The sequence below is a fragment of the Lytechinus variegatus genome, chromosome 11, assembly GCF_018143015.1.
Source record: "Lytechinus variegatus isolate NC3 chromosome 11, Lvar_3.0, whole genome shotgun sequence".
Classification (NCBI taxonomy): domain Eukaryota; kingdom Metazoa; phylum Echinodermata; class Echinoidea; order Temnopleuroida; family Toxopneustidae; genus Lytechinus; species Lytechinus variegatus.
The window spans coordinates 20,445,894-20,458,683 of record NC_054750.1 but is presented as its reverse complement, the minus strand read 5'-3'; the positions used below and the strand labels follow the sequence as shown (position 1 = coordinate 20,458,683).

At 37.2% G+C, this 12,790-nt stretch overlaps 1 protein-coding gene across 2 annotated transcripts in view; it reads right to left on the bottom strand.

Annotated features, from left to right (window-relative positions):
* Positions 1-12,790, bottom strand: part of LOC121424302 (inactive tyrosine-protein kinase transmembrane receptor ROR1-like) — a 69,960-nt gene that overhangs the window by 11,229 nt on the left and 45,941 nt on the right. For both annotated transcript variants that reach the window (XM_041619932.1, XM_041619931.1), the window contains exons 4-8: positions 11,768-12,216; positions 9,797-9,827; positions 8,674-8,975; positions 3,058-3,088; positions 1,671-2,083 (exon numbers count right to left, since the gene is read on the bottom strand). In XM_041619932.1, the coding sequence (XP_041475866.1) occupies positions 1,671-2,083; positions 3,058-3,088; positions 8,674-8,975; positions 9,797-9,827; positions 11,768-12,216 (1,226 nt within the window). The remainder of the gene's footprint in view (positions 1-1,670; positions 2,084-3,057; positions 3,089-8,673; positions 8,976-9,796; positions 9,828-11,767; positions 12,217-12,790) is intronic.

Here is a 12,790-nt window from a genome sequence, read left to right as displayed (position 1 = left end):
CTATTCACATGCAAGCTTGGTATGCTGGCATTGCATAACACCATGAACATGATGAACACTGATGCTTTGTCTTTTCGGAATAGTCTTTCATTCGAATTCTTTAGTAATACCTTGCACTGTGCCTTACTATCTTCCCGTCCCCTTTCCCGTTCTTTAAATAGATATCATTAAGGCATTCGTAATGAAAATGATACAAAAGACAATTGTTGTATCATTGGAGTGTGAGAGGAGAATTGGTGAAAAATATTTATTTTGTGACGATTCAAATAATTGGCAAAAATACGATGTTTCAACGGTAAGACTACCAATCTACGGATAAGAGAAGGGTCTGTTACATAAACTGCAATTTAGTTTTTTTTTTTCGGGTCGAATCAGCTGCTTAGTTTGGCAGTACTCTGAGAGCAACTGGTAATATTATGGAGGCTGGGCTCCAATCAGAATTTGGGGATTCCAACCTGAAAATCAGTTGGCAGGTTGGAGTTTTATGCAACGAACCCCAGATATGCCAGAGTATAAAACTCCCGCCAACATCTCTTCGGTTGGTGTTCCTGTGCCATATTTGCTGTGTGTGCTTTCATGAACAGGGGCTATATGGAGAGATTAACTTTCATTAACCATACATATATTATTTTTTGGGTTTATCACCAATGACTGTGGAAGCGATTGGTCCCAAACTGGGACGATCGAAGAAAAATGAGCCATTTGTTATTTGTTGGAACAACTTAATGAAATGCATTTCTCAGTGATTGACTCATGATGGACAAGCGTGGAATACTCTAATTTGGAATAACATAATTTTCTGTGAAGTATCGCTGTTCTAATGGCAGGTTAGCAATGGATTTCATTTTAAGGTAGGATACATGAACTCCTGTGGTTTAATAATCATAGTTATGCGCTTATTTTACAAATGCTTAGCTAAGCTAGGTTACCCATGTGATTTCTCAGCTGGAAGAGAGGATACAGAAAAGAGGGAGAGAGAGAGCGTGAGAGGGAAAGAGAAGCGGATAATCTTATGTGTATACAAGACGGTACGGGCAGACGGGTACACAATGTACTCTCATACTCATACACACCATGCACACGGGAGTTACGCCGATGCGAGATCGTAGAATGTTTCGCATTTGAGAAAACGGCTGTGAAAATGCTAGTTTTTTCGATCGCACAGAGCGTATCGATAGAGACGCCGACGCCGATCGAAATCCCTCTATGGGCATAAGTGAGCCATGAACGTTTCCACACTAATTTTTCCTTAGTGGAAAATCGAATATGGTCCTGACTGTTAGTTGTCCACACATATGTATGTTGAAAAACTAAATGATGATTACATACTGAAGTGTTGTCATAAATTTCTATTGTATACTCTCATTTAATATCATTGAACATCACTCTTTTTTAAGCAAGTGGAATAAGACTGTATCTCTTAGGCTTGATTATGACCAAGAGTTAGAATCCTGCTCAACCGTCTAAACCTTCTATTCTCTTCAACTTTCACATGTAGCAATGGGAACCAAAGCTTTCATCTTGCTTCCAACTACACAATAGCAATGGCAGACAGAGATATCTTCCCCTATATTGCTCCTTCATGACCCCTCTTCACTGTAGTTCTAAACAACATGAAGCACAGTGCACTGCAGCTCTGTTTTATGTATTTTAATCACTATGCACATTACCCGTGATCGCAGCTACATCCGGCAACCCCACACGTATGCAGCTAGCGCTTGCATCGGTTCCAACGGCCGGTAACCTGGAGCAGTCCGGCAGGATGACGTTGGGCATCTCCTTGGCGATCTGGTACTCCTTCTTGCAGATATCCTGCTCCAGGATCTCGCACTCGTCCCTGCAGAGCTCCCTCCCGCGCGGGTCCTGCCGCGTCTCGTCGCAGAACGGGAAGGCGAAGAAGCAGAGGGACGGGATGGCGTACTGCTGGCACTCGGGGCTCAGGTCGCGGGTCATCAGCAGGAAGGGTGTCAGACGCTCGTCGATCAGCTTCTGGGCTTGGAAGTCGGTCACGTAGATGGAGTGGTTGCTGATGAACTTGGAGCATGCCACTCCGCTGTAAGGCTGACAGTAACCCTGATGTGGACTAGAGAAAGAGAGATTAACATTCAAATAAATCTTTATTGATTACAAATCCAATCCATTATTTGTCACAGCACCTTTCATAGAAAGCTGATCCACAAGATACACATGTTGACTACTCAGCAGTAACATTTCAAAAGAGAGCAGTTGAGCTATATAAACAGTCAAAGTTCATTAACAAAATACATGTACAAACTATACATGTAGGGTTTAAGAGCTTTGAAGAAAGAAAAACTAGATGGATTCTCAACTACACGCTGTCAAATTTATGCCTCCGACTTTGCAAGATTAAAAGTATACATCACACTTGTCTCCTAAAACTTTCAAACCTATCATAATCTATTATAATCCAATCAGATGGTCATTAAAATATATGCATGTACAAAGTTTGGTGTTGATTCCCAAAACGCTCCTTTTCTTATTGCGAGAACAAGATAATTCAAAGTATATCAAACCTCTGTGATCGCCATCGTTTGACCTCATAGGCATAAAACTAGGATATATTCACTTCAACATTTAAGTAGCTGTACATTTATCCTTTTGAAAAATAATTTAGACCTTCATATAACCACACAATCCCTATATCTTTATTATTCAAACCGTTCCGCAAGAGGAAAACAAAATAAGCCTCAAGTGAGATAGAAAATTATAAAGAAAAAAATATTTTTATCACTATCACTATGAAACTAGGGGCAACAACAGGATTTTTTGATACAGAAACTCTCTCTTTTTTAGAAAAAAAAATATGATGCCACGCCTCTCTGAGAGGCATGGCCTCATATTTTTTTTTCTAAATTAACTTATAGAAATAGCATAAAAAATGCATCCCAGACCTCTCCATTCTATACTCTTCTTTTTTTCTTTCTATCTTTTCCTCCCATTTTATTTTTAATCAGTCTATGAAAAATCATAGGGGGGGTGACCGTATCTTTGCCATTAGCACTACCCCCTGAATGAAACCTTGACAGAGGTACTTACTTAGAAGCGACAGTCCGAGTTGTTTCACTTGCTGTAGAACATAGAAAGAAGAAAAATAATAACATTAATTTGATAATGCTGGAGTAAAATAAGATGACATATCTCTCTGTCTTCATCAGTACTGTAAAGCTTGGTAGTGAGGTATTGGATGATTTCAAGTCCGGTGTTGAAATTTGCATTGCTTTCCCTACCTCCAAAACTTATTCAGAGTTTGTAAAACTGATCCAGATCACATGATGAACACCTCAACAAATAGTGAGTGACTTTTCAGGATTATCTTCATTTTATGTTTGGCTTTATAATCGTGTAAAAATTGACCTGACACCAACACCAAAAGGTCAACACTGAACTTGAAATCACCCATTGACTGATGTAAATTGCATCTTATCTCTTTGTCACACATGCGTAAGGGAGCACTGGCATAATACAAAACTTTTGACAAACCAAAAATGCCTACACTTGACATTTCTCCATTTCACATGATCTTCCATATCCAACATTTTTTTTCTTCAAAATGGACACACACATTGACACTTATCATTGAAAACTTTCCTTTAACACTTTTTTTTGTTAACACTTCATGTGATAAAACTCATGTTAGAATAAAATTGAATTCCTGGACAAATACTTTTGAAAGGATTGGGGAAGTAATGCATGGGGCCAATTTCATTGTCTGCATGTATATATTTCTAATGTAAAATATGCTTACAATTACAGTGTCCACTAAGTTGTTTTTATTCATCAAGAAGCAGTGTGAGTTCACATACACCACCCTACATTTTACCAATTCTTAATAGTAATTCAATTTTGTCCACCACATTACCTCCGAGCATTTTCAAGGCAGTGGGAAAAATAAACATCCCGGGCAATCTTCTCAGGGAATCCAATCAGATTACAAGATTTTCACCTTTACCTGATCGACCTGCCGTGATTCTATCGCTTCCTAACGTGGAACTAAACTTATTTTTTCGTCGGTAAACGGCAAACAAGGATTATTGGTTGGCAAACAACTCAGATAGGATTGAGTTACATCCAGCTCAAATACATGAAGGTCTCAGAAAAGGGTGCTATTTGCAGGGATAAAATGTTTGTATTCTAATGTGGTATAAAAAGGCCATGAAATTTCTGGCAAACAGAGTGTGTCCTGCCGAACGACAGGTAGCGCTGAATTCAAAAGCAGTAAATTGCCACTTGGTCTGGTCTACACCCAGTGGCACGTATTCTGAAGTTGGGTTTAACTTAAACTCAGGTTTAAAGTTGTGGTCTAAGTATGGGTAGCCAATTGTTACATAAATCACTAACAGTATAGATATATTTAAGCTCATTTGACTCTCAAATCATTCATAATTGTCTAGGAAGAATAAATAGATGATTGTCTTCACCACTGTAGAATTAGGAAAGAGCACAGTAAATATAATAAACATACGACTTAATAAAAAAATAATTGACACTTTTGGCTTCCCATAATTTTAACACAGAGTTAGACCATGGTCTAACTTTAATCTGATCAGGGTATCATGCACATAAAACATTCCCCATAGACTTGTGTGTTAAAATGGCACTTTTGAAAAATTCATAAAAAATAAATGTGAAATTAGAGGGTCGAATGTTTACTACCTTTGGATAGGATATATATCTGACATTCCATATCTGACCAGAGAAGGGTATTGTAGCCAGCTCATTTTAAAAATAAATCACCATTTATGAAGATAACTATGATAGGATCACATTCATCAATTGAAACAGTAAAATAGCCCCAATTCTTCCGCCAGTCAAAAAACAAAAAATAGTTCCAAATCATTGACATATCTTCCCAATTTGGGCAAAGGAAGTTCAGTAGTTACCATTTCTAGAATCAGTGTTAGATTTTGAATCATATTCATGCACTTTTGTCAATCAGCAATATCAAATTTCAGAATACGGGCCTCTTTGTCTACCCTGAGTTTGGTCTCACATGGTCTAATCCTAGTCCATATACAACCACTTTGTCTCATTGCCTCTTGGCCATTTACCACTGTCTCCTTTCTACAAAGGCTATATCCAATCTGTTTAAAGGTCAAGTCCACCTCAGAAAAATGTTGATTTGAATCAATAGAGAAAAATCAGACGAGCACAATGCTGAAAATTTCATCAAAATCGGATGTAAAATAAGAAACTTATGACATTTCAAAGTTTCGCTTATTTTCAACAAAATAGTTATATGAACGAGCCAGTTACATCCAAATGAGAGAGTCGATGATGTCACTCACTATTTCTTTTGTTTTTTATTGTTTGAATTATACAATATTTCAATTTTTACGAATTTGATAATTAGGACCTCCTTGCCTGAAGCACAAAATGTTAAAATAATGGAATTCCATGTGTTCAGAGAGGAATGAAACTTCATTTCACATGCCAATGACAAGAAAATCAAAATATTTCATGTAATAAAATTAAAAAAGAAATAGTGAGTGATGTCATCAGTTCCCTCATTTGTATACCGACCGAGATGTGCATATAACTGTTTTGTGAAATGAAGCGAAACTTTAAAATGTCATAACTTTCTTATTTTACATCCGATTTTGATGAAATTTTCAGTGTTATGCTTGTTGAATTTTTCTCTTTTTATTCAAATCAAGTTTTTATTGGGGTGGACTTGTCCTTTAACATCCACTTGGTTTAACACATCTTGGTCTATATGGCTAGATAAAATGTTAACGAACTAAAAATTTTCATTTGGCAAAGAGCACAAGAAGTAGATGAAATGGAAATTAGACTAAATAAAAATTAACCTAAGTATTAGATCAAGTGACAGTTGGACAAAGTGGCAAGTGAACAAATTAATACAAACACTGATCCCAGGTAAAGCATAAAATCTTTTGGCCATTATTCTGAACTTACGTTTAATATAAACTTTGGTCTTGAATTGTGGTTTAACTATAAATACCAAATCGTAACTCACTTAACAGTACAAGTTCAATTCATTAGATTATTGTACATTCAAATTGTTTCAAACTGTCTGGGAATAATAACGAACATATATTTGTTCACCTTTATAGCAGAAGGAAAGCACATAAGATACGTAGAATTTAAAAACAAAAATTTTGATATCTTTTGCTTTCCATAATTTTAGCACAGTTAGACCATGGCCTATTGATGTTAAACTTGACTTAAGAATACATTCATTGAGGTTAAGCATGCAGGGCGCATCCACATATGAACATGGTGGTAACGTTGCTCCGAGGTAAAGCGTATGTTGTGAAGCACCTTCTCAAACTCCACTGTCAATTGACTCAGCTGTCACTCTGTTGACTCATCTCGCCTGCCAATCGCTATCAATACTTGAGCAAATAAAACCATTTCTCAACCACTTCCCCCTTCCTACTTTTATTCCTTGGAATATTCAGATGGAAGGACAAAACACTTTCTCTTTATACTCAATGGAAATTCCTTAAGGTCAATGTTACAGGATTTCAAGTCTAAGTTTCTTCCACAAAATATTTCAATTATGTTATCATTGATACTTTCGGAAAACACAAAATACATTTCAAGTTTCAGACACTCTCTTATTCTAAATGTCTCTATTAACAGTATTTAAAAAAACATCTCGCCTGCCAATCTCTATCAATACTTGAGCAAATAAAACCATTTCTCAACCACTTCCCCCTTCCTACTTTTATTCCTTGGAATATTCAGATGGAAGGACAAAACACTTTCTCTTTATACTCAATGGAAATTCCTCAAGGTCAATGTTACAGGATTTCAAGTCTAAGTTTCTTCCACAAAATATTTCAATTATGTTATCATTGATACTTTCAGAAGACACAAAATGCATGTCAAGTATCAGACACACTCTTATTTTAAATGTCTCTTTTAACAGTATTTTAAAAAGCATATTGCAATTAATAAACTATAGATAGTCAACAATGATTCAAATTCAATAGAAAATTAGCTGCAATGCAAATGTACATGTAGTGCGAGTTTGTTGTTTATTATCAATTATCCGTCTGTTCAGAGATAGTTGTAGCTTCTCCATTCTTGCCATTACATGAATATTCCAAATAATGAAAACAAAACAAAAATGAAAGTTCAGCATGGGCAGGTGGTGGGTCTAGCTAATGCATCAGAAAAATTAAAATGAGTTTCTAGTATTAAACATCCATGAACAGCATTTTGTGCACCAATAACGGACATTAACTGATTTCAACCACTTTCAACACTCAAGCAATAGTGCAAACACCTTCATTTACTTCAGAATTGCCAATTATCATTTTAAAGACACCATCCAGCGAAAGTCTCTTCTCACGTCCATTCATAGCCAAGCCACGAAATTTGATATGCTTGTCCATAATTTATCGCAGTCTTGGGTAAAATTGTGAGTTCGAATGTAGGAAGCTGCATGCACGTTTCTCGCTTTGTGAAGCTTTGCGTTAAGAGGCTGATTATTTGCGAAAAAGTGTGATATTGCTCGGTTTGTATTTGACGAGTTCAAAAGGGTCACTGGCTAAATATTTGCTCACATTTGGAGCCCCAACTGCTAAGTTTTCTGCTCCGATCCCTTCTAAAATAAATGACGGAGTGGAAAGTGTGATGGAAAGTTTGGCTTTATAAAAAGTAGTATGTCAGGATAGATTTGTGATCAATCAAAGTAAAATGTAGTAGTCCCACATATTGACAAATGAAATCCTGCTGTATTGCATACACGTGGGTGGTGATTACACTTTACATCTGAGGAACAACTTACATATTCCAAATTCGGTAACTTTCCTTACGTATCTCGTATGACAACATGAGTGTTTGGGAGGGGGATCAGTCTATCAAGTACGATCTTTTAACTTCTACTAGTATTTCATATTATGTTTTTATTTTTAATACTTTTACTAACAACTTTGAATGTTATGTTTAGTCAATCAATTTTGTACATCACTTTGTTATGCTTTAGTCAATGTAACTACTTTTTATATTCATACTTTTAATAATTTTGAAACAGAATTTCACTCCAGGAAGGCATTTGAAAAAAGATATTTATAGGTTACAAATGGATTTATATGTGACTGGTGACCCTTTCTTATGGTAAATGATGCACATCAAACTGGCATTGGTGTTGGTTTAGTGCCTAAGAAAGGGTGACCAGTCGTACATGGATGTATCTGGTAAATTACGAACATTTTTATGAATCACCCATCCAATCTTGTGAACCTGTATAGATATATAAAATAAATAAATAATGAAGAAAGAATCACTTTGGTGTTGTTGCTGGTGATTGAGGGATGCTTTCAGAGGGCTCAGGGGCCCATTGCAGGAAGAGTAGCCATCGAAACACACACAAAAAAATCAAACACAAGTCCTGAATGTGCACTCCAAGGAACAAAACTAAGCAGTGGCTCGGCAATTTCACCCCCAAATCGCTCAAAAGAGCTAAGGACAATAAATAACAAGAGCCCAGAAAATCCCCGTTCACTGTGATATTAAAGCTTATCCAAAGTTGAAAATTTAGGCAGTAGATTGTGAAAATTAACCCAGGGGGAAAAAACCTGGTGTGCTTCTCAATGGTTGAAAATCAAGTTATGTTTAATTAATAGAATTGAATTTGCTTACAATCTATTTGAAAGGGCTCCCTCTAAGTTGTCTACTCACCAATCCTAGCGAAGAGAATACCCATGGTGGATCTCACACCGGCTCTGTTCTCCGCAACGCACTTGTAGTAACCCGTATCCGTAGTATCCACGTTTTTAATGCTGAGTTTGGAACCCCATTCATACTCCTTGGTCGTTATTCTCCGATCTCTGCGCTCTTCAGTCAACAGCGCGTCATTCTTGTACCACTTGTAGTGGGGCGTCGGCTCGCCGATGATCCGACACCGAAGCGTTGCCTTGTCGCCGGTGTGGAGTTCAGTCTCGTTGTTCATAGGTCTTTCCACGATGATGAAGTACCGTGCTCTGTATTGATGACATTGAAAAATTTTATGAAAAACCTGACAACACAGCAAATTTGGTTTCTATTTTCATGTTAACTCATATACATGTAACTTTACACCTTGTAACAAAACAAAGTTCCATGGAAAATTTTACATCACATTTATACATATACAGGCATACCTTGTTGGAAAATATTTATGAATACATCAAAATATCAGCCCTTTGCTCTTGAGTAGGAATCTCACTCAGCATTGCTACCATTAATTCCAAGCACTTACATTAAGCATTTACAGCAACCATTAATATCTCATTCACACTGACCACAATACGTTGTGAGATAATGTAATAACCAGGATTTGTAGTACCGTTTTATGATAGATATCAGCCCTGTTGTACCATTAGAAACTGATCTATGACTTGGTAAAATTGGGATTAACCCTGACCAAAAAAAAAAATTGATTGTAAAATATTTTCATTATATCTCAGACACAATTCTACTCAAGCAAATTCATTTATTTTCTACCTTCAATTTTTCACATTGAAAATGATGATACAATTTAGCATAACATTATTAAATCACATCACAGGCGGGTGTTTCATAAAGCTGTTCGCAAGTTAGGAGCGATTTTAAGAACGACTGGTGATCCTTTCTTGTGGTAAATGGTATTGAATTGGCGATTGTTTAGTGGGTAAAAGGGTTCACCAGTCGTTCTTAAAGTCGCTCTTACCTTAAGAAAAGCTTTATGAAATGGCCCCCTGGTAACATATTCAAAGATTAGCATACAGAGTGCATTAAATAATAATAAATGGATCACAACTAAAATAAGATTTTTCATACTTACGTCGGGACTCCAAACGGGGTAATTGTAGCAACTGAATAAATCAAGAAAACAAAAATTAATTACTACCCAGTACGAAAGGACATCATCTTAACCTTCAACTTTTTAAAGAAACAAGATGGCATCTCATAATACAAAATGGTTTGCATTCTGTACTCGCTTTTAATCTAAACTCTGATGTACAAATTCAACCTCTGTTGTATAGTTATGGGCTTAACTATGGATGGCCAAACGTGGCACAATTTTTAAACAGTCAACTTTTATATCACCAACACATGTGGCATTCAAATCAATCATACCTACCTGGGAATAATTAAACTGTATTAGTTTCATTTACCATTTTAAGAATGAGGGGTATGTAAGAATAAGAAATGTACAATGCAAACAAAATCTTGGCTTTTTCACCTTCCTATAATTTCATCACCAATCCCAGCACATGGCCTAAATTAAACATAACTCCAAAATATTGGCTAAGTCCCCACAGCATGATCGATTCTGGTACGTTTAAGACTTGACATCCTTTATATAGGACACCACAAAATCTCAATTTCCACAGGACTGAGAAATACATGCTGTAGGCCTATATACCCAATGGTCAATGAGAGTAACTCAATTTTAGAGTAACCAAAGCGGGATTCTTTATCAACTTGACTAAATACAAAAGGCAACATCAAGCTCTGTCCTACATAAGCAGCAATCAATCACAGGAAGTATGAAATGAAATGGTCAACTGAAGGAGGGAGGGGGGGGGGGCAGGGGTTATCAAAATGTGAATTGTAACAAAAAATTGTACTGATGAAATGGGAAACTTTCCTTCTCGATCTCACCCAGTAAAACTATCAGCTTTTAACCCATTGCCTCTCAGAACTGGGTGGATAATGACAGTGGGCTGTGCATTTGAGAAAATTCTGTATTCAATAGCTTAATTTGGATTTCAGCCTGGCTAGGCCATTGCTACATCACCACACAGGAATCTAGATCTAGACCAATTTTGAAGAAATCTAGAGCTACCCTAGGCTTCCCTATCACTCAATCTCTGCATTGTTTCTTTTCCATGCTGTCAAGAAGCATGCCATTAACGGCTGTTACAGCGAAAGAATCATGTTAAAACCTCCTTGACTGTGAAGCAAGGTGTATAGTTACACCCGTTTTCTATGTCACGGATCCGAGATTTGGATCAAACGCGAAACGAGAGAGGCTACCTGGAGGCGGATAACACCTCTTAATGCATCAAGATGGCGGAAAGAAGAAAAATTGCTTGTTTTCGCTCATATATCATCCCGAATCAATACATCCCCAAGATTGGGATGAATTTAGAGAGAGATGCATAATTGCAGGATTGAAGTTCTAAACCAAAGCTGTTTATCTGAGGACAGACACCCTTTTAGAGGAACTTAGGGGAATATCGGATGATAAATAATACATTAACCATTATATCTACAATAATGTTATACTGTAATTAAGATGGGATAGATATGTACATATATAAGGAGGCAAAAATGTACCAGATATGCATGTAATGGCTTCTCTGAAAATTCTACCCTATATAACTACATGTAAATGCAATTATCAGGAAATCGTCCTTAGTTTCATTTACTTTAAATGTCGTTTTCATACCTGTTTTGAGCAAAGCTGTCTCTATGAAATTAATATAAAATCTACAAAGCTAACTAGATGCTTTAATATCAGCGATGAAAATCTGATCTGCAAAGATCATTTCTTAAAGTAATTAAATCTGATGGGAATAAATATGATTAGCAATCTCAGCATCTAAATTGTTCTACTGAGAAAGTATTGTCTAACTTAACACACAACTTCATGAAACAACCCCACTGCCACCCCCTCCCCAGTTTTGGTGGTGCATTGTTAGTGCAAGAAGAATCTGCCAATCCCTGTTCAACAGGGACAAAGACATACTCTAAACCATGGACAACTGACAAAATAACCAACTATGACGAAGTGACCAGCACATACCTCCAGTTTCTGACATGCCCATCCTGAGGCATGAGTTCTCCGTGTTGGCACTGGGCAGAGGCAAGTCCGTGCAGATCGGCAACATGTCGACCAGTCCCAGCTCGGGCTGCGCATCCACGTAGTCCACCAAAGATGAGCAGATCTCGGTGGTCAGCAGGCGGCACTCGTCGTAGCACATCCTATGGACGGCCAAGCGAGGGCGCTCTCTGCACAGCGGGAATGCTGTGAGGCACATGGACGGCTTGAGGTACTTGGTGCAGCGTTGGTTGAGGGTGATGGGGAGGTCGTTGTTGATCTGTTGGATGGCGGAGCCCAGGGCGGCCTCTATCTCTGATTGGGTTTGTCCAGCGGGGATGTAGACCTGGCTATTGGCTATGTGGGGGCTGCATACGGTGCCTCTGTAAGGCTCGCACTGGGGTTCATCAACGCTGACCTCATCAAGGTAATCACTGCCAACATCAAAAAGAAAGAACCAAGAAATCATGAAAAATAATCTTTAATCATCCACCTTGACCATGCGTATGTGCTGTTACTGCTATTCATTTTGAAACAGTAGAAACCTCAGCAATCCTTTTCCTTTCTTTTGTTTAAAGATAAAACTTGATACTGATAGAATTATAGGTTGGAATTAGATGTAATCTCATATTTCTTTTTGCCATAATACATTCTCTGGTCATCTGTTGGTGTGTTTTTTTCTTTTTCTCCTTCATTTTTAATTGAGTTTCATGCCAGGAAAGAATTGTATCCCGAAAATGAACAGTTTATATAAGCTTGTTCTATTTATTTTTCCATTTCTTTTATCAACTTAGAAGTGTTTCCTATTAAAGGGGAGGAATTAATTTTGCAAAGTGACATTTGAAAAGAAAATTGAAAAAATTTCACTTGAAAAAACAAAGAGCATATTAGTGCGATTTCACCACCATGATGTAAAGCTATAACCTCTCTTTCACAGTGGCAGTGGGAACGTTCCCTTGTTCCAATATCATCATCTTTGCCTGTCAACTTATTAGAATATATGTCTTG